Here is a 23,243-nt window from a genome sequence, read left to right as displayed (position 1 = left end):
TCATAGCGAAAGACAGTGCATTCAGCTACCTTCACCGCTTTTGCTTTGGAGACTCACGTGACCAGAGTTGGCATCCGAAGAAGAGGTAGCGTCAGGACGGGCTACAGATCGCGATTTTCGTCCCCGTTACCCCTCATTTTCGGCTTCAGGTTCGGGAGACGTTCATCTTAATTTGTCGAGAATTGGAGCTAAAAGCACTTTGTGCCCAAAATAAAAACAATAACAACCTGTGACAGTGGGAATTTCACTCGGTGTTCTTGTATTTCTCAAGTTAAATTAGATTTTAACCTGCTGAACTATGACAGACGCTAGGCTATACTGCCTCTTGTTCGAAACGTTCGCTTGCGTAGACTTCATATGGATGATACTTTATCCTCATTTCGCATATAAAGCCGCCGTTTGCGAACGGCCAGTTGGGAATATTTCTGGTGGAACTATGTAATGACGAATTAAGCTTGCTTTTTAACTTGGTATTCGCCAGTTCAATGATGGGAAGTACCGATCACAGCAAAACGGCAAATGAGCTGTTTTATTGATACAACGCGTGAAGTGTAATTGTGAGCGTCACTGTAGTAAGCGTATGATGACGCGACAGATTCCTGCAGCTGGCCGTGAACTGTATTCGTTCACCCATGCTGTATTCGTTCACCCTGCATAGTAAGTCGGCAGCATAAAGGCAGGGCACATTAAAAGAAGTACTGTTCAGAGGAGTTATTCGGATCACCTTTTTTTTCGTTTCATCTGAACAGGTTCCTTTTTGTCAAGTTCCAGTGTCACTGCCTGCAGCGTTTGCACTCAAGACCGCAAGATGCTGTTAAGACGAGTTCTCCTGTCATCTCTCAATGCCAGCAAGCTAAAATCCGTATCACGGATCATGAAGAATGGCGTATCCTCTTTAAATTTGCAGTCGCAAGGAAATCCTCGAATTGATGTGAGTTTTGTTGCTTTTAACTGTGCTGAGTTCAACTCCGTCGAGCTAAATGCATGTCATGGGGAAATGAGCATTTTTTTCAATGGAACAATTCTCAGCCGGCGACCCTAATCATGCAGTGAGGAAGCAGTTTTTTTGTCGTAGGCTTTCAAAGCAATAATAATAATAATAATAATAATAATAATAATAATAATAATAATAATAATAATAATAATAATAATAATAATAATAATAATAATAATAATAATAATAATAATAATAATAGTTGGTTTTTGGGAAAAGGAAATGGCGCAGTATCTGTCTCATATATCGTTGAACACCTGAACCGCGCCGCAAGGGAAGAGATAAAGGAGGGAGTGAAAGAAGAAAGGAAGAAAGAGGTGTTGTAGAGGAGGGCTCCGGAATAATTTCTATCACCTGCGGATCTTTAACGTGCACTGACATCGCACAGCACACGGCCGCCTTTGCGTTTTGCCTCCATAAAAACGCAGCCGCCGCGGTCGGGTTCGAACCCGGGAACTCCGGATCAGTAGCCGAGCGCCCTAACCACTGAGCCACCGCGGCACAGAAAAGAAATGCATAGCTTTTCTGTGCATATGTGCTCAGAACAGTACTTTGCAATCATGCCAGAAATTATAAAAACGGCAACTCCGTGGTGGTGGAAAAACGCAACTGCTAGAACGTTTCTTTTAAACGCACCTCAGCATGCAAAAAATCCCAGAGCGTTTAAGAAAATTGAGTTTGCCCCGCTTCACAATTTGGCCATTTTCTGGTGGCTGGATATCCACTTCAGCACGCTGACACTTGAAGTTCTTCAATGTTTCACTTCAATGTTCACTTGTCTCTTTTGCCGGGGTTTTAGAGAGTAAACCAGGGTATTTTCTAAGCCAGCTGAAATGCTGGTTTTTCAATTCGAAGTAAATATAAAAGGGAATAATGCGGGCCGTTGGAATAGTTTTGAACTCGAGGCGAATAATAGGAGAAAGGCAGAGCACTCGATACGCTAGCGATATTCTTCTGTGCTATTCTTTCTTTTCCTTTCTAGTATACTGCAAAGACATAAATAACGAAGGAGGTACCGGTTTGGTGAAGACGCATTGTGATCTCAGGCTTGTTAAAACCCCGCGCACTGAACCTGTCTCGTTCTCTTGATATTTTCAGCTCGCGCCCGGTATCTGTATCGCGAGTTTCATTCACTATAGAGGGCACTGCCAGCTATGCGATATAGAGGAAACTGGATGAATAGTTAGTTCCATGTGCGCAAGAAATAGCGACGTGACGAGACGGCGCAGCGAGGACCGCCATTTTCGCTGTGTCGCCGAATGGGGAAATCATGCAAGCGACGGCGACATATGCGGCGTGCACAGGCGCAGATGTGCTTTCGTTTGGTGCCTGCACGGGCACTGGGGTTTAGTAAACACGCCGATAATTCTCTGTCAGCTGTGTCATCCCTGTCAGCTCTGTGTACTAGTCTGCGTGCTATGCGCCGCGACTTATTCTGTACCGAACGCTCAAGCACAGTGGCGCAACAACGCCCTGCAGCGCAGACGACCGTAGCCCGCTCCAAATACTGCCACCCCTGTTACCGACAAACAAGTTTTGCTCTTTTTAGAGCTCTATGTCAGTGCACGTTAAAGATCCCCAGGTGGTCGAAATTATTCCGGAGCCCTCCACTACGGCACCTCTTTCTTCCTTTCTTCTTTCACTCCCTCCTTTATCCCTTCCCTTACACGGCGCGATTCGGGTGTCCACCGAGGTATGTGAGACAGATACTGCGCTGTTTCCTTTCACCAAAAAACCAATTATATTTATTTATTTAGAGCCCTAGCCCTCATGGCGAAGGTTTTCGATAAAGTCGCAGTAGTTTCTGTAGTCAGGGAGTGTCCGCGGAGAACACGAAAGACGGTGGCCCGCAGGCTTCCTCCGCCGCCGGGACCGTGCTGTAAAGAAAGCAGCTCTAAAGGAAGACATGCATACACAGGTAGGCTTCGAGAGGAAAAGAAAACGCAAAAAAAGGTGACGAAGCGGGAAGGAAATACATAAGACAGCATCGCCACTCTTGGTGAAACAGCGTCCACTAAAGCCACGACCCTCCTAATTGCCAGCGACTCAGCAGAGAGCCACGTGGTCCGACTCCAAGCGCCCTGCAACAGTACACGCGGCCAGCAGACATCCATATACTGGGGGGGGGCGTCAAAAGAAAACGTTCGCGAACTCTCCAGAATATAGCTATATCAGTGTTATCGTCGGTCCCAGCACGCTGGCTTTCGCGAAATCCGGATGCGTCGAAGGGGGCAGTTTTGAAAGGAAGGCCGGAGCAGCCTAGATGAGCGATATCGAAGATCAATAAATGGGATTGAAACCTGACTGTGTCTACATGGCTAGCGCACATATTCCGCATTCACACGCATACCAGCGCCATTACTTTGTTAACGCGAGAACGTTAGTATCCTCATGTCGGAAAAAATTCTCTTGCCTCGTCGTTGGCGACCGCTTCTGGCCTCGCAACCGGCCGCTCCGGCAACCTAGGTGGGCCACCTAGGTCACGTGACCTTGGGGCGTCATCACAACCTACCCACCGGATTGTGAGCAAACTAAACATTGTGACAGGTGGAAGTTAATTTAATGATCAGCCGCGAGAGGTTAATCGTGAAGAGCCACCTGGGTCGCAAGGGCTCCACCGATGGCAGCACCTACATGCCAACGCAGGGCAGTGGCGCATCGCTTAATCGCTGCACCACTGCGCCAGGAAGGGTATGAGGACTCCCAGGGATCTATGAATGTAAAGTAGAAAATTACCAATTCCGTATATGTGGGCAATAACCAATTAACGCTGTCGCGACACACCCTTAAGCGGCGGCGATGACCGATACTGGGCGCCAGTGCTGGCTTGCAGAGGCCATATATATATATATATATATATATATATATATATATATATATATATATATATATATATATATATATATATATATATATATATATATATATATATATATTGTGTCTAAAGTGGGCCTAGGTTATGAAGACTTCATAGTGGAGGGCTCCGAATTTCGGCCACCAGTGGTTTTCTAACGTGCAATGATATCGCACAGTGAGTGTGTGTGTTTGCATTGCAACCATATATGTATATATGTATTCGACGCGGCTGAAAATAGAAGCCTAAGGTGTACCGCAGCGGTGGCCAAGTGGCTGAGCATCCGCCTCGCATGCGGGAGGTGCGGGGTTCGATCCCCAGCGCCGCCGGGTACCCACCGGTGATACAATGGGTGCAAGCTTTCTCCTGGCATGGTGCTCGGCTTAATCAGGGTGTAATGCTTGGGAAGGGGGTTTTTGACCCCACCTTGAGCAAACGTAAAATACCTTGTGTCATGGCGCTCTTTGACCATAGATGCCCTTGCGCCATAAAAATCCATCATCATCATCAAAATAGAAGCCGTCACCCCAATCTCAGCAACAACAGAACTCTAGCGCCGTAGGTAATTCCAACCTCCACTGAACAGAACAGCAATGTGGGGCGTTGTATTTATTGAAGATTGGAAATATCCGTGGGAATAACAACCAGGCGTTTCAGAGAGGACAGTAAGCAATTCTCAAGAATAGGTTTTTTGAGGTAAACATATGCCTTTTTCAGCGTAGTGTGAAGAAGAAGAAGAGCTTTAGCCGCACTGCCATCGCTGAGAGCGAGAGCCTGCTGACCTGACCAGAGACTCTGCCGCCGCCGTTGTTTCGGCGCCGCCTGAGCGCTGACCTAAGCCCCCGTTACATTTGGTGGAGGTTCGGTTTTCCATCCCTGTACCGCGCTGGCAGACCCTGGCAGTAGCCGCACGCTACCGACCCCCGCTATGCCCGCTATGCCCGAAAACTCCAACCACCAAGCTGTGCAGGTGGGCTCCCTCGTCCTCTGTTCCGGCTCCCTCCGTCAGCGGGACCCCGCCCTCTTCAGCGGTACTGACGATCATGACGCTGAAGACTGACTCACATCATACGAGCGGGTGAGCACCTATAACAAGTGGGACGGTACTACCAAGTTAAACAACGTCATCTTTTATTTGACCGGCATTGCCAACCTGTGGTTTCGAAACCACGAAAGCAGACTTCTCCACGTGGACTGCTTTCAAGGCGAACCTCGCCGAAGTGTTCAGACGTCCTGCTGTGCGCAAGCTGCGCGCCGAACACCGCTTGCGCGAGCGCTCTCAGGAGTCGGGTGAGACGTTCACAAGCTACATTGAAGATGTGGTAAACCTGTGCTCGCGCGTCAACGCCCAGATGTCCGAGGCTGACAAGATCAAGCATAATCTGAAAGGAATCGAGGATGACGCCTTTCAGATGTTGCTGTCGCGAGATCTCTGCGCCGTTGTCGAAATCGTCAGTCTCTGCCAGAGCTACGACGAGCTGCGCGACGAACCCGCAATGCGGCCACGCGGGATTCTTCAAGACGTACACTCTCATCCGTCTCTGGTACTACTGGCGCGGCATGTATAACTGCATCTTGAAGTAGGTCCGCTTCTGCCCGTCCTGCCAACGCCGTAACCAACTGCCTCATCACTCTGCTGGAGAGTTGCAGCCACTACGTTGTCCGCCTCGCCCCTTCGACCGTGTTGGTATAGATTTATACGGCCCTCTGCCGTACACTGCTGCTGGCAACCGGTAGGTCATTGTTGCCATTGATCACCTGACCCGGTATGCAGAAACCGCCGCGCTCCCGGCTGCTACAGCCCGTGGAGTGGCGTCCTTCATTTTGCAGCGCTTTATTCTTCGCCACGGTGCTCCTCGTGAACTCAGTGACAGAGGACGTGTCTTCTTGTATGACGTCGTCAAAGCTCTACTCGCCGAGTGCAATATAATTCATCGGACCGGTACAGCCTACCATCCGCAAACAAATGGTCTAACTGAATGATTTAATCGCACTCTGGGCGACATGCTGGCTATGCACGTTGCTGCCGACCACACGAGCTGGGACCTCGTTATACTTTATACTACGTACGCCTACAACACTCCTACTCAGTCCACAACCGGTTTCTCCCCATTTTTTTCTGCTCGGCCGGCATCCATCAGCTCCCATCGACACAGTTCTCCCATACCGCCCTGCCTCATCTGAGTCTACAACTGTTTCTGAAGCTCCTCAGCACGTAGAAGACTGCCGCCATATTGCACGGTCGCTCAAGGCAGACACTCTGGGGCGCCAAAAACACCACCATGACGAAGGTCAGCTTGATCTGGATTTCCCGCCCGGTTCACTCGTCTGGCTGTGGATCCCTTCCACTGCTGCCGGCCTCTCAAAGAAACTACTTTCGAAATACCATGGCCACTACCGCGTCCTGGAGCGCACATCCTCCGTCAACTACATTACTGAGTCTCTCACAACTTCTTCCGATCTCCGCCGACGTGGTCGCGAGACTGTGCATGTCCAACGACTGAAGCCGTACTACGACCCTGTTGTGTTGTCGGCACCATGAGTCGCCAGGATGGATGATCATCTCACCGGGGCCATTGTGAAGAAGAAGAAGGGCGTTGAAGGCAACAACAACAACAACAACTGCCATCGCTCAGAGCGAGAGCCTGCTGACCTGGACAGACCAGAGACTCTGCCGCCGCCGTTGTTTCGCCGCCGCCTGAGCGCTGACCTAAGCCCCCGTTACAGTTGTATTACCAGTGTTGTTTCGCCGCCGCTTAAGCGCTTACCTAAGCCCCCGTTACAGTAGTATTACCAGTGTTGGCGTACACCACAAAACAGGTGAATTGTCTTACGTAGTAAGCTGGGTAACTAATTTCTGATAACTACCACAACTAGGCAACTGGTTGCAATCAGAGATTTGTAGCCGGTCGTTAGTAATAACCATATCAGTTTTTAGAATTTAGAAAACGCAATTACCCTTGGCGTTGTGGTTAGGGTAATCGTAAGAGCGCGGTTACCCGCGGCCTGTAATACCTGCCTTGGATTCGGCGGAGCGTGCGTGTGAACCCTAGATGTACTGCTGGTGGTTTGTTGCGTGAAACCTGAATTTTTTTCCGAAGGCTTGTAGATACAAGAAGGTATGCGGCCTTGTTCGGTGCGACGTTCATCACGAGCACTTTTTTTTTTTTAAGAAGGACGACAACTGGCGCTTGACTCCGGGGGGCAAGGTGGACCTGCCTTCCAGGCACTCGACATCGAGGTCCACGGACATGGCGTTGACATGGAATACGTCCACGGTTATTCCGATTTGATAGAATGTCAAAAAACCGCGGTGCAAATTTCAGTAACGTCGCATGTTACACATCGGAACATTATGCTAGTGTCAAAAATTAATAAACCGCAAATAACTTTAGATGTTGCATGCAGAACACTAGTATAACGTCCATTCAACACTTTTTCATTCAAACTTTTCCCGTATTGTCAGCTGTGCGGCGAGCCTGCCACCTTAGACCACATAATCTGGGACTGCACGGAGGATCCGCCTCCGGCAGGTCTAGTGACATCTCCCACGCTTCAAAAATGGGAAGCTGTTCTCGCCAGCCCGGACCAGGACGTTCAGTCCCGGGCCACGGCAAGAGCGCAGAAGGTCGCCGACAGACTTAAACTGCCGGCCACCTGGAGAGGCTGAAGTGACCCAAGAGTATCACCATCTTCCTGATTATAAATTTTTCTCTCTCTCGTCTTGACATTATTCTAATGTTTGGTGCCACCAGGGTATAAGTAAGCTTCCCGCTTAGACTCGTAACATGAATGAGGATAAGCCCGGCTATCTGCTCTTCTTCCTTGTCTTGAGAGACTGCCTCTTTATGACCCCTTCACTTTACACAGTCATGATTTATCAGATGGCACATTTGTTTGTTTCTTTTATTTTGGGTGGGGGCAGCTTTATGCCGAATGTTTGATATAGATGCGGAGTGCGTTACCAACTGAAGACCGCTCAGAAAAAAATGTAAGGATAAAAAAAGGGTTGTGCCCTCGACTTGAAGTAATGAATGAAGCCAGCGCTATGCATGCATGATGTGTTTTCTGCCATTATACCAACAGAACGGCTTCTTGTGCGGGTTTGTTGCTTCACTATTGGCAGGTATTGAAGGTTGCTGCACACTTGAAGGCTGATAAATTTGCGGAAGGTTTGAAAATTTGTCTTTAGTCAAATTCTCAGACGCGAGAAGCTGACATTGCGTTGTATAGCTTTACACAGCGCACAGTAACTCAATGACTGACAGAGGTCATATACGAGCTCGTATGAGCTGGCTATATTTTTGACCCTGCATTACATTCTGCCATACATATGTGAGCTTATATACACACGTCATGTGCGCAATATTTTGTGTAGTTTGCTGGTAGAGTGGTCCAGAAAAGTAAGAAACTCTGCCACCAGCTCAGAGTGTGGAACCCGTGTGGTGCACAGAATTTTCGACAAGCTGTATCCTTTCAGAATGCCAGCAACCTTGTATGAGTGATTAAAATTTACTATGCCACTTTCCTCTAAATTTGTAAACCGCGTGCTATAGAAGATTCAGCATACTGTACATGGGGCTAAACAATACACTGTGTTGAATATCAAGTGGCGCCTCCACACGCACTGTTTTGTTGTATATGTACCGTGGTTCAGTCCTAAGCATCGACCAACTACGCTTGGGCTTATATGTGTCTGCTGAAATAAATACCACTACGGAAACAGCTTTTTGAGATAAAACCAACCAAATAGCGGTTTCCGCAGGTAGAAGACTTATTTGCTTTTCATCTGTTCATTTCCCGTTGCTGTAGCCACTGATCCCTTACGAGACCGATGACGGAGCATTTGTCTACACTCAAGGCAGAATGCATGACGTAGCACGAGACATCCTTTCCAAGCGGGTAAGCATACCTCATACAGCACTAAATTCCAGTGCCGCAGGCCTGAGGCTGGTTACTGGTAACTGAAAAAGGCAGCATGCAATAACGTCAATACAGATATTTTAAATTCTTTTAAAATATTTTAAATATTATAAATGCTTTTAAATTCAAGTGCGCACTTCAAACAAAAGCAGCAAAAGTTGTGTAGCTAGCAGTGTATCGCACTTGTAATTTTTTTGCGCTTGTACCTTATTTGCAGTAGCATACGGTAATAAAGTTACAGTGCCTGTCAATGGCAGGCATTATTCTTGTTCGTTTTAATAGGTTCAAAGAGGTAGGCCTTCTGATGAATAATGAAAACAACGTATAACCATGTATGCGTGCCAGGATATTGCTAGTTAGTGTCGTAGACGGCATTTAACGCATATCGTTATTATCAATAACTGTAATACAGTGACAGCTATGTTTTATTTTTGTTTATGTAGCGCCTGGTGGACCCTGTCGTTATCAGCTGCCCTTGTCATATGTATACTCTCACTGTTGTCACTGTATTTGATCAGACAGCCGCAGACATCTCACCACACTTCTCAACATAGTGGCTAGCGCACAAGGTAGACATACACAAAAGGAACAAATGCCAGCGTTTGTCCTGTCTGAATTTTTTTTGCGTGCGTCTACCTTGTGCGCTAACCACTATGCCAAATTATAGCAACCAACTAGCCGCATGAAGAGCCTTGGCATACTTCTCAACTGTCTCTCTGGTGATGTTAACTGTGAAGCCTAACAAATCAATTCTAATCTGACGTAAACAGCTGGAAATTAAAACGTGAAACGCGAGTTACACCTTAAGCCTTGTCGCATCAAATGTAGAAGTAGTTAGACAACGAAGCAAGCTCGGCTGCCTAACTACAAGCATTGTCAGTAAAGTTTCGAGACCGATTTATTTTCTTCTCTAGAAATGATTCCCCAAACAAATGTTGGTGCGTATGTGTAGGGCCATCATTTCGGGCTAACCTGAGCTATTTATGCTAATGGAGAATGGAGGCTTCTCCACGATAACGCGTCCACACACTCCTCTCAGCGTGACAAAATTTCTCGCCAAGCACAGCATTTCTGTACTTCCCCATCCGCCATACTCGCCTGACCTCTACCCTTGCGATTTTTTCTTTTTTCCTCGTGTGAAGAGAGCCCTAAAAGGTAGCTGGATGGGGAGCGTGGAGGCCATTCAAGGCGCCACGACAAAGCAGCTGACAGCCCTGCCAAAAGAAGCGTTTTCCAACTGTTTCAAAGACCTCAAGAAGCGTTGGAAGCTGTGTATAGACTGCAAGGGAGACTATTTGGAAAGGGTGCTGCACAAATGATTTCAATGTTAAACGCATATTTTAAAATGAACTCACTCTCGGAACTTTACGGACAAAGGTTGTGAGTTCCTGGCTCACTTGCTCTTTATCCCATTGCACATCATCATCGCTGCAGGAGTGCATCATTTCCCCCGTTATCAGTCTCTCGAGTTCTGTTCGTTTTGTTTTATTTATTTATTTATTTTTTCCTCAAAGGTCCCTTTCGGGACATTACATGAGGGGTGGGGATAACACGGCAAAAAATATTATACATTAATGAAAAACGGAGAAGTATTGCCATGTCAAGGCAATCTATACACTGTTCTCTGGATTAATCAATACTATCCTCTGCATGTCAGCAAGGCACGCTACTAAAGCTGGAATTTAAAGAGGACGAGGCCTTCTTTGTCTGTGATCTGAGGGATATTGCCAAGAAAGTTGCCCTGTGGAGAGAATACCTGCCAAGGATTGCACCTTTCTACGGTAAGCCTTCCTATTAGTTCCAATTGACTAATGCGCTTTCTGTGTTTCTTATTTACTTATTAAGCCCCCATCTTAGCTCTTCCTATGCATTCATACGCTTCCTGTGCTTCCTGCTGAATTAATCCAACTTCCTGAGGTCCGCGAACGATATCAAACCACATAATTTGTTAGAGCCTTTTTTGGAGGAACATAAAACAGGGACTAGTGCCATCCTCAAGCATAAAAACGGAGCCGGCTCAGCGTCCTGAGCTTCAGTGCTGCAAGGTGATCCAAGACAAGCATGTATTAAAAAAAAGTTCCTTAATAGAGATTAACAGCTGCGCTATCATTTCTGAACTAGGGCACAAGGCGAGATCATTGTGCTTCATTTAGTTTGTGTTCTTCGCAGCTGCTTCTTATCATGTGGTTCGTAAAGGCTAGCACAGTTGTTTCTAGCTGCGGTTGCATAACACGGGTTATGTTTTCCCTGTACATAAAAAATGCTGCCGCACAACTTTCCACATGGCAAAACAAACTCGCGTTCTTAAAAAAAAAATTGTTGAGTTTTGAGTACGCACTGGTTCTAACTTTAAACTGTCCTGTTTTCTACAGCGAAGAGGAATGTCTAACGCTGCCTTTACCTGCGAACTCTAAATAAAGGACGCAGATTTTTCATCAGATACTATTTTAACTGCGGTTGTTATACTAATTACCATCGGTAGCTGTTTATTTGAAACAAAACGTTAGAAGTCCCGGACTAACCAGTCTTCTGTGGCGCCAGGGCTACACTGTACACAAACTTTTTCGTGGTTATTCTTTGCTCAAGAAAAGCAACTGCAATATACTCTCAGCTGTAAACATGACAGAATTGAAATCGCTTCTAGTGTATGTGTGTGGAGCGCTCTCTTACTCCGCACGTGCCACATTGTTTTTTAGTTTATAAAAAAAAACACTTTCCAGCGAAAACGTTGCCCACAGGTAGAGCCACGAAGTAGAGTCACCGCGTCTGCAATGCTATTAGCGTATGATAACGTTGCTTATGCGGCGTAAACGTCACACAATAGCCAATCCATTTCGAGCGTCTGTTTTTCATCGTTTTACCAAGGCGAGCTAATGTAAAGGCTTGAGTCTAGACTCGTGACGCATAAAATACCATGTCCACGCATTCTTCACTTAACTACAAGCTCACAATCTTCGATGGATCTTAATATTTTGAGACGCCCTGTTTATAACGAAAAAAAAAAGGCGTGTCGTCAGAATGCCTTAAGTTTGACATTTTATTTATAGTAGTATCACGAAAGAAATTGGCAGCAAACAGAAACAAGTCATACAGAGTGCCGGATAAATGGTTGAGGGGGTGACTGTAGCTGAACGTAAAGAAACAATTTTTTTAAATGGGCCTGTTTTCACGTTATCCCAGCTGAGTATATAACTTCAAATCTGGGTTGCGGCGCACTGTAACACGAAACTGCATGTAGAGGAAAAAAGAAACAAACACGCTGCAAAAATTAAACAAAATAGGTAACCTTTTGCGTTTTTATGTTGTTTTAATTTGCTTGAACATGACCTTCGTTTCATGATAGCTCGGAATATCGCCTGTTTTATACCTTAGATTACATTTAGCCAATTTGAACAATGATCTGAGTTATGAGTTTTTTCTATACAAATTTATTTTCAGCCATCAAAGCTTGTCGAGACCCCGTCGTGCTCAACGTGCTCAGCAAGCTTGGCGTCAACTTTGACTGCTCTAACAAGGTACAGCGCAACCTATTTCATATTTAAAATCTGTATATTTCTCAACTACTAGTCGAAAGAACGGGTGATTTCTCTGCGAGGAAATTTCTCTTTAATTCTTAAAAACAACTCACAACTGTAAGCACCTTTGACGCGTTAATGTCTCGGCAATGGGATGTCGAACAGGCGCGAAGACCGGAAGAAATAAGTGACACGAGCACTACTTAATACAGGCTTGACTGACTCGATGTCAACAGCGCTGTCGTTGAAAATTACCTGAAACCATAGCATTAAAGAAGACTGCGTCATACGTCACAGGATGAGAACTTCTCGTAGCTCAAATTAAATTAGGAGCATAAACACATTTCAGATGCCACTGAGACTGGAGAAAAACACTCCAAGATCGCATCAATTCGTTAATATTTGTATCCGCACGGCGCAACATCATACAGCCATCATTGTAGTTCGGTTTGATTCACGATGTTTTGAATAGAGCCGTGCAGTTAAAACGACGTCACGTTGTGCACCGTGTAATTAAAACTGGCCTTCCGGCTGTGTTTTTCTTCACAAAAGTGTCGATCACATGTAAATTGCTCGAGTCGAGGAGGGTGCACATTTAGCGATGTAAATAAAACGCAGCCCAGCACCCGCCGTATTCGATTAGTGGCTCTAGCGTTCGGCTCCTTGGTGCAAGGACTCAGAATAGAATCATGGCCGCGGCGGCCATAGTTCTGTCGAGACGGAAAGTAAAAAAACATCTGTGTGCTCTGCGATGTCAATGCAAGTTATAGAACCCATACGGTCGAAAAAATCCGGAGCCTTCTACTACAGTGCCTCTCATTGCTCATGTCATGATTTGAGACGTTAATTCTCATACCATACCATACCATACCATACCATACCATACCATACCATACCATACCATACCATACCATACCATATCAAAACGCAGCCCCACGCCAAGATTCTACCGGGGGGAGTTAGGAAGGGGGCTGTGTTTATTGGTGGGAGTTGGTGCAGAACTTTAATTAGGTGCAATTGGACCTGATGCACAGAACCGGTCCTGTGCTTTCAGTCTTTGCCAGTTCTTTCCTTTCTCCGCGCTGCCAAGCCTCCTACATATGAAATGGAGGTGCTTCGTTTTACTGCAATCATATTTCAGGGTGAACTGAGGACTGTGTTTAACATGGGCGTGACCCCAGACCGTATCGTGTATGCAAATACCATCAAGAGTCCGTCGGACATCCACTTCGCTCAACGGCATGGCGTCACTCTCATGACGTTCGATTCGGCAGAAGAGCTCGCCAAGACCACGGACAAAAGTGCAAGGTGCAGTGAATAAATACTATCACAAGTAAAGGCTTAGTTCCCTCCTCGCTTTCCTGCTGTATTCATGATCTTAGACAGCGTGAGCTTAATGTTGATGTGGCAGGTAATAAACAGAGTACACGAAGTCTAAGCTTTACACATAGAATCCGTTACGTGGCATATGGAGGCACATGGTTGTTTTTGTTCAATTAAAGAGAATGATTACACTACAAATGTTTCCTTGATGATTGAGAGAAAAAAAAAGTTAAAAAATGCATTCCCTCATGATTTCCTTGCTTTCGCTGACTGTTGGCATCCTTCAAATGTTTTGCAGAGGTGTCGTTTGTTATTTATTTCAGACTGCTGCTTCGAATTCAGGGCGATGAAAGAGGGTCACTGCATTCTTTCAACAACAAGTTTGGTTGCTCGCTTAGTGAAGCAAAGCGGCTTCTTCAACAAGCTCGTTACACTGGCTGCCATGTGGTCGGCGTGTCGTAAGTGCTTTATACCTGTGCCCATCGTTCATTGCTCCCTGTGTTTTTCCATGAAGAGTAAAAGACAGCAGAAGCGCCCTTCAGAGCGACGCACGTCTTGCCGTGAACATAACGCGCGTCGCATGCTGCACTGTTTATGATGCACTATGCCTACGGTTTCCCAACGGCTCCATTCCGACAAGATCTGTTTTACGTATAAACGGTGATTGATTTATCAGCAACGGGGAACATGGTACGTTTGTCGCACCGCTGTTATTGACTTCAAACAGCTGCTACAAGATTTTAATCGACCAGGTGCGTGAGAGGTTGTTTTGCAACGCATACGTAAACTTAGGTGCTGGCATCGGGAAAAACTTCCTGACACTCGCCTAGATGATACTTAGGCAAGATTACATACCTGACACAAGATGAAATTGAGTGTTGTGCGAATTATTGACGGTGCTTTAATTCCTGCGCCTCAAAACGTTTAAAGCCGCACCTGTTGCAGTCCAGAGTTGAGTTTTCTGTCTTGGTTACTGAAGGTTATAGAATGCTGGAGATGGCATATACTGTTTTTTTATTACTACAGAAACCCAGGTCTTCAGCGGGATTATAAACTTCACTTGGGAGAAGTCGTGAATTTAGGCAATGTCAGTCTTAAGAACGATTATAAAAACGTGGAGCACAAAGTTAAGGGCAAATTAATATTCGCCAGCAGTATCTTTTGCTACGGAAAATATTTGAGGCTAAGATTGATAAAATGCGATAAAGAGCCTGTAGATGGTGCCTGCTTTTGTGCCATCGTAACGTTCGCTTGGGCATATTCGCTCTCCGGATCGAGCACCTGGGCACTTATTGCTTTCTGAGCTCTATCGGCACTGGCTCCATTCAGAGGCTGATTAAGGCGACGATCTTTTTTGCTGCAATTGGATAACTACTTCATATCGCTTAGTATGGCTCTGCTCACTTGGAAGCGAAAGTTGCGAGTAGACTTTTCTGTTTTTACTAATTTTGAACGCTTGGATTCGCTTTTATACATAGGATATGACCTTACTACTACAAAATAAAATGCATCGGAATTCATGGGCATATAAGCAGAATCATTCTACTGTTATGTGTTATAAAATGATTGAAAGAAATCGAAGGAGAAGTTCAAGTTGAGAAAATCAACCTCAAAGTTTATTTCCTCATTTGCCTCGATTATTGCTTCATATTCCTTTGCTTTTCGTCAGAAAAATGTAGCATTGCAACCAGTGGAAGCTCTGATCTTCTGATCTCTCCTCTTTGTGGAGATACTAAGATGATGGTGCTCTGTAGTCGGAAGCCCTAGGAATTCGCGATGCACCGGAACCATCAGAAGTTCCATTCGCTCGCTACTTTCGACAACACATTAAAAAGAAAAGCCGCTTCCCAAATTTGTACTGCATATTTCGCTACAAGTTTTCGCCACGAGACAGATGAAGATCCGGGGTTTGCGGAAAAAAAAAAATACGGGAACACGGACTTAAGACTACTTACGTGTTCTGAATGCGGAAACATTAAAAAAAAATATTTACTTTTATTTCATATCTATTTGCTTTAGAAATTTTTCTCTTCCTTTCTAATGACACACCTACTCATTAGCATACACTCGTAAGACAACGCATATACTAAGTTCACTTTTGTTCGCGAAGAAGCAACGTGGTTTTGCATGCTCGCCTCACGATATGAATGTCCTGGGTTTAATACCCTGCACCTTAGGTGGGCATTTTATTTTTCTTTGATACCATAGTGACATATATTCTCGAAATTTTTGTACCATTGCTGTTGTTCAACGCAGACGCCGGGTTTCGTTGCTGATGAGCCATAAAATGCTTTAGCGTTAAGATAAATGTAGAATAAAAATTTCGATCAAATTTGGCATTTCATTTGCCGCGTCCCCCTTTGAAGGTTCAACGCTTTTGCGTGAACCGGGTCGCACAAGACATGCTCTTTGACCCCCTTTAAAACAATGACTGCTAGCATAATTGATAGAAAAACTTAGCTCATGGGAGCTGCTCCAAACAGCAGAATATCACCGAAATGCTTTCGAAAGGAGCCGAGTGAACAGCCTTTTGCATTTCTAAACGAAACAAAGTCACCTTTCAGTGCAACAGACTGTGCAAGTCAAATAGCAGCGATAGCAACATTTGGGCTCGTGGGTTGAATCGGTGGTTTTACTTGTGAATGCTGAGGAGTTCTGAATAAAACCTCGCCGCTTCTCATTGGAGGGAAAAATATTCGAGAAATATTTTCAGAAACAAATTCAGGCTCTGTTGTCCGTTCTCCTTCGCGTCAAAGTGGTCGCCCGTTTCTTAGAGTGGATCTGATCGTCACAAATGATGCCTGATCATGTCGCTGTTCTCCTGCTCTTGTTCACACACACCTCGGGGATTCCGCGTCACTTCTGTGCAGCTTCCACGTAGGCTGCGCTTACCAGAGCACCTCAATCTTCACTCGTACCATCGAAAGGGCGAAGGAGGTCTTCGAAGCGGCAGCCAACATGGGAATTGACATGAGCGTGCTGGACATCGGCGGTGGTCTTCCCGGTGGGCTAAGAAAGCGGGAAAAATTCCTCGAGGTGCGGATTTCACCGACTTTGAGTCGTTGTACACCAAACTTTCTTGATCTCGAAGCCGACCATAGATAGTTTAGGTGCAAAATGAAGCAAAAGGAAAAAAAAACCTGTCTTGGTATTGTGTGTTCAGACCTATGCCAGATTATTTTTTCTCAATGCAAATTTTCAATCACTTCGGTGGTCTCCAAAGTAAAGCGAAACAAAGAAAGGTTTAAAAATCGGTACGTATATAGTGATGGGACTTCATTTTTGAATATTTAATAATCTCGTTACTTGATGTCATGCCTTCACTCTGCGTTCTGCTTTACCGGGCAGTTTTGTATCCGGTGTGACGCAATGGACTTCCATGCCCAATAATGCCCTCATTAGGGTGTTGCAGTGAACTAAAATTTGAGACGGCCTTAAAATGACGCCCTATTCTGCATTATAAAAACTGTATACACAACAAAGGGAGCTGCCGCTTGCTGTGCCCACCAACTTATGTATCAGCAGTGCGAACACAATCAGGAAAACAGTGAAGATAGGACCAGTGAAGATAGGACGGAGCGCTGCCAGTGAAGATAGGACACAGCCCTGAAGCGCTCCGTCCTGTCTGCATCTTTTTTTTTATTGAGTTCGCACTGCTGATACATATGGATCGCAACCATCCAGCCCAGCAGATCGTGTTACCCACCAACTTGTTAATAAATGTTACTGTAAAAAAATTACATGTTGGAACGCCTATGCCGATCCGTACTTGGGATCGTCAAAGCATTTTTTGCGCAGGCGATCGCAGTCAGAAGGTTTAGTGACTAACAAGATCCACCTCCAATGTCATTCCAAGTTGTGTCGCTGAAAAAGAAAAAGCAATGGCAAGAAGATGCAAGAATGATCTGGCAGTGGTCTGTGTGTTTACGACGCAGGTGTGCGAGTCTATCCGCCTGGGGACTGACGTCCACTTCCCGGAATCGAGTGGGGTGCAGCTCATTGCCGAACCAGGGCAATTTTTCGTCACATCCGCCTATGCACTAGTCACCCAGGTCATCGGCAAGAGACGCCGCGATGTTCTGGTAGACGGTGCGTAGACCGCTTTTTAAACGCGAGGAGAAGCATTACCTGAAGAGATCGTTGGCGAAAGAGGCCAGTTATATGGGAGAAAAAGAAAAGAAAAAGATGGAGGGAAAGCACATACAGAAAAACCCGGTGAATATGGTTCACAAGGACCTTTCACAACGTCACCACGTAAGGCCATTTCGGGGCGACGATTCATTTCAGAAGAGAATGGCGTTAGTTAAAGTATTTTTGGACAGTTTTTTTATTTTCCATTTAGGGCACTTTATTTCTTGTTCTTTTTCTTATTCCCATTGTTAACTTCTACCTGTGGCAACTTTAATTCGATCTCAGCGTCATTCGGAACCTCGCTAGAAGCCTTCTTTCTGAGGGAAACAGAGCGAAAGTCTCTAGCCTATCCCTGCGTAAATTATTTCATTGCAACTGTTCAAACCCGACCAGCGTGCAGCATTGAATGAAATGTAAAGCATCTACAAATGCGTTAATAATACTGTCGTCGTTCTGGATAGATAGACCCCAACTTGGTTTATGAGAATTCGATTCGTCGACTGGGACAGTTAATCACTTCGGATTGTTTATCCACTTCAAAGGCATATGATTCCCTGTATTGCGGGCAGGGTATAGTCAAGCGTACGGATGCCTTCCTGCGCCTCCTCTGTAAGGAGGAGGAGGAGGAACAAGGGAAGGAAAGGCAGGAAGGTCAACCGGAAGAAGAAACCGGTCTGCTACCCTGCACCAGGGAAAGGAATGAGGGGATATAAAGGTGAGAGAGGAAAGGGAGTGACAGTAGAATGAAGTCAGTATGCAAAGACAGTAAGCCTGCGGTAAAGTCACAGCCTAACGAGCAAGCCCGACGCTATCAAGAATAGAGAAGCGCCTGGGAGGCTTTCACAGTTGACGATCGTCGCGGCCAGTGTCCGAAAAACTTCATCTCTGTCAGCGGGCTTAGATCTAGACGCTTCAGCGCACGGCACAGAGTCTGCCTTTCGGCAGTGTATGCAGGCTTTTGCAAGCATAGCTACCTCGCAATACAGGGTATAAAAATTACGTTACCAGCTCGTTACGAAACAATTCATGACGGGCTGTGCCATGGCCTCGTTTTGGTCTTGTGAGCTTATTTCCGGATTTTGCACTAGCTAATGAAAAATCGCTGCTTTAGGTCGGCTACGGTTATTAACCTTTGGTAATGTACATTCCTGTGCAGGTGGCCACTTCCTGCCTTTTTTTGTGGATGTATTTCGCTTCACATGAAAGTTGTACTTGCAGGCAACTACCACTGAGATGGATAATAACTAAGATGTGGGTGACTTTAGCTAGCTGGAAAGTCTATGAGGCAGTGTCACTACATCGTTAAGGCATTAACAAGTTTATCTTCATGCGTGGATAGGGTTACTCTTCTGTAATCGGCTTAAGCACAGCCGGCTTTTCAACCATCTGTAACTTATCGTTCGCTTACCGGCAGGGCCAAAGCAGCTGATTTTCACTAATACAACCATAGTGGGCATATACCAACAAAAGTTGTCAGTACGAACTACCCCTCGAATGTTGCCAATCCATAGCCGCCCGACAAAAGACAGGCTCGGCGAGGAGTTTTTTGAGGACTTTTTACCTTTACACTTCTGTGCTTTGCATGGAAGTCCACGGGCCAAGCTTCAGCATTATGCACGCTGACGTTATGACGATAGGCAACGTTTTCTTTCATTTTTTTTTGTAACTATTACTGCCGTGCGTAAAAGAGAATTTTCGCAAATTATTTTCGTGGTTCAGCTAAACTTGTCTCTGCAACCAAAAAAATTCTCAAATATATATGCACCTTTGCTACCCGCAGGGGTCACTCGGCCGCACCAAGACTTGTTCATAAATGAAACCAAGGACAACTGCGTATCAAAGAATCTATACGACCACTTGGACACGAGAATATGGCCGCTGCAGGTGAGCACAGCGCCGTGTTAACCAATTGATTCGGGGTGCTGAAGCATAGGCAGAGCTGTGTGACTGACGAATAAACACCTCATGCACGTTCTAGAACATCAAAAAGTAAAGCTGTAGGCGGTAAAAAAGGTTTGTAATTAATCTGAACTAAAGATCATGCATTTGTAGGGTTTGCACATGATTTTTAAACGACTTTCGAAAGTCGGTTTGAACACCGTTAAGTTATGCGATTAAATGGCCCATGAATAATATGCGTTTTCTCCAAGCAATATCTCCGAAGAAACTGCATATTTTTTACTAACCATAGCGAAAACTTTCTCGCGATGTTACGCTCCTCCTTTCTGTCGACATTTAATTGCCTCATCATTAAGAAACGATGAGGGTATATTCACTGAAACCAATGAACTTAGTAAGACTGGAACACTGCGCGTGTCGTGCATGGTTACATTAGATGTCTACATCTGCATCCATAGAGATCGCTTGTGTGTTAAAAGGCCTTGACACTATCTTCCGAGGTACTCCGGAAATCCTATGGAAGTGTTAACTCATTTTGATAGCTGTTGCCAGACATACTGAGTGGCACTGTATTTGTCACGCTTTGTGCTGAGTCATTCGTCGGGGTACAGTGCCGCCATCTAGTGAGCGTTGGTCGAATGCTGAACCTCTAATCTTCAGCGTGGCCCCAAAGATATGGCATATATGGTCTCTGCGGTGGTGTGCGCCAGATTTTTAGCCACTTTCGCGTCCGTACAGCGTGTCTCACCTGGGTAACAATTTATTTCCAACGTCAGCTGCATAACAATAACGGCAGCCCATGCCTTAAAAGGCATGCACTGTATACTTGAACACGTATACTGTATACTTGAACACGTATATTGTATACTGCATACGTGGTGGTGTAGGTAGGACATAAGTCATCCTTGTTGTCCAAAGGAGCTTGGAATTATAGTAAAATGACAGAGGCGAAGTAGCAGTAGACGAAGAAGGTAAGCTTAGGCAGTAGTAGTAGACGATGAAGATAACCTTCTATACTTAGCCAAACAAGCCTAAACTAATCCTCTAGGTTGTTTCCTCTAAAACCAATACATTCTTAACCGCCCTCGCTACCCCTAGCAGTCAGGCTTGTAGCGCATATCCTAACAACGCACTCACTCTACATATGTGCATACACAGTACACGTTCGCGCCATTCATTCAGCGCACTACCAGCCACGCAAATTCCTACGCCTCGCACTTTCCCTCTTCTTGGAAGAGCTGGTACGTTCTTTCTGCTGCAGTTTGACTGGCCGCTGCCATTGGTAGCCTACATGACACACGTGTTGGGTAACAAACACATGTGTGGTTACCCAGACCTGGGGCCGTATTCTAATAGGATCTATTCATTTGTTTTATTTTTGATCCATTCGGGCCTCTGGGATTGGTCACTGTTTGGTGACGTAACCGTGGGTATTTCAAGCGTCCATGGGAGGCGAAGGAACACTTGGCTCATTCGCGACCGGACCTCACCATTGACTACATGTCGCAGCCAATGGCGAGCCGCTGCGGGAGGCGAATGACGAAGGCTATCCTATAGCGTGGGGACCTGTCACCTTTTGATTTCTGTGATTGGCCGCTTGCTGCTTTCGTCTGATGCTGCCGTCACGCTGCTTTCACGCCAAATAAAATAGAAAACAGATAATGGGTCCTGATAGGATGCGACCCCTGGTACGCATAATAAAGGTTTACTGAGAAAGAGTCACCAATATGAGGATGCGATAATGCGGCGGCTGTGTGTAGCATCGGAGAGTGAAGCCTCCACCCTTCTGAAACACCAGCCACCTCCCTACCCCAACCCCTTGGGCTATGGGGCCGCCAAGCCGCCCATTTGATTTACCTCCCCACCCTCGTCCACCTCTACCCTCTACAAGGGCCCTCTACCGTCACATCCCCCCACCTCAACCCATCTTCAGCTCCCCCAGAAAAGTTCTGTGTCTTGTGTGAAGCCTCGGCTCAGAGAAAAAGCATTGATTCGATTAAAAATGTGAAAGTAGTCATTGAGCGTAAATCCAACTGCTTTATCAGAATCGCCACATCAAATGTCTGAGTGGCCTTTAAATGTTTGCTCTCTTCATGCAATATTTGTAGAATAGCATTTCTGCATAAGTTGCAGCAGTGTTTTCGCTTGTGTATTTACAAACACTTTCTTTTCGCTTCTCTGCACTGTGCACAGGAGCCGCTTGAGAGACCGCACGACGTGCTAACCACGCTATGGGGAGGCACTTGCAACCCAGTAGACCTAATAGAAGACCGGAAGCCGTTCTTCGACGCGGACATCGGGGAGTGGCTCCTCATGGACGACATCGGCGCGTACTCGCTGAGCAGCGCGACAGGCTTCAACGGCCTCCCGTTCCCAGCAGTGCACTACATCGTGCCGAACGAAGAAGTAGGCTTCGTGTGTCGAGTCTTGGATGCTTCTCCTCTGCGCAGTGGTTACAGCCAGCCGGAAGGCGTGCTCAAGAAATCCCTCCTGGAGCAATGGCGAACGCAAACGGCGCGGTCTAATTCGCGATTTGAGGCGTGTTGAAAGAGTATTGCTCCACATGATGTACACGGTCATACTTGCTGCGAGGTCCTCATCTGAAGGCCAGCGTAGATGAGGGGAGGGGGGATTCGCCACGTCATGGAAGTCCAGTCAGCTTCATTAAAACGGGTGCGAGGCGTTCTCTCAAAAGCCGCACGCGGCGGATTTTGAAAAGAGCTCTCGTCTGGAAACTGTACACATACTGATACATCGATAGTGCTCCTGCATCGACGAATGGTAATGACCACGTATGTTTGCTATTTGAAATGTATGCTGAGAAACATTCCGGATTTCGTGTTAGCTAGAGAACCTTGACTGTAATTCCGAGTAGTAAGGTTGGTTTCAAATTTTTATAGTCTTCTCGCGGATTGTGAAAGCTTAAAATACTTCCTTAAAAACTTAAAAGCTTTCCGCAACTTTGGGGCCAGTTTATCTTGAACTGGCAGTGAAGTTTATCATGCTTCATTCATTTGTTGAATAAAACACAGCTGATATAATCGTCCCTCTTAATCGTGTTCTTGACTGTATGTATACTTATAGATGAACAGTGCTCCTGCATCGACGAATGGTAATGACCTCGTATGTCCGTTTAGATGGTAAGCGTATTACTCGTTCTTTTACAGAACTCCACAGCTGCAGGAAGTAGTTTCCCTCGAGGATTACGGTTGCACCGCCATGCTAAATAGTAATGTTAGCTTTTCTAGCCAACGCAACTGAATGTGGCACGAATTCACTTTGTTTTCTCTTAAAGCGGCCGTGATTACATGAATGAAGTGAAAAGCCACGTGCACCAGGCATAAAGCAGAGCGACTGGTGTGTGCATGTGCACCTTCTGTTCACGCCACGAAAAATTCAGTAGATGTTGCCCCTACAGTCTTTTGTTACTTCACTTTGCGGCCCAGCTCATAGTCTGCCTTAATCCTATCCAATCTAATCCAATGTGTCTAATTAGTTTCATAAAAATAAACATACAACACAGTGCTTGGGTCCCACAGTGCTTGGGTTCGAGCCCGGTGCAAGCTCTGGGTTCAAAACGTAATGTGGCACAAATACACGAAAC

At 45.8% G+C, this 23,243-nt stretch overlaps 1 protein-coding gene across 1 annotated transcript; it reads left to right on the top strand.

Annotated features, from left to right (window-relative positions):
• Nucleotides 1-6,130: 6,130 nt before the first annotated feature.
• Nucleotides 6,131-22,186, top strand: LOC144124259 (ornithine decarboxylase-like). The gene is made up of 10 exons (XM_077656900.1): nt 6,131-6,139; nt 8,661-8,750; nt 10,447-10,552; nt 12,210-12,286; nt 13,428-13,594; nt 13,933-14,067; nt 16,480-16,645; nt 17,545-17,698; nt 19,521-19,624; nt 21,833-22,186. Exons 1-10 carry the CDS (start codon nt 6,131-6,133, stop codon nt 22,184-22,186), a joined length of 1,362 nt encoding a protein of 453 aa, XP_077513026.1.
• The last annotated feature ends 1,057 nt before the right edge of the window (nt 22,187-23,243 follow it).

Source organism: Amblyomma americanum, chromosome 3, assembly GCF_052857255.1.
Source record: "Amblyomma americanum isolate KBUSLIRL-KWMA chromosome 3, ASM5285725v1, whole genome shotgun sequence".
Classification (NCBI taxonomy): Eukaryota; Metazoa; Arthropoda; class Arachnida; order Ixodida; family Ixodidae; genus Amblyomma; species Amblyomma americanum.
This window is presented reverse-complemented; position numbering and strand designations above follow the sequence as displayed.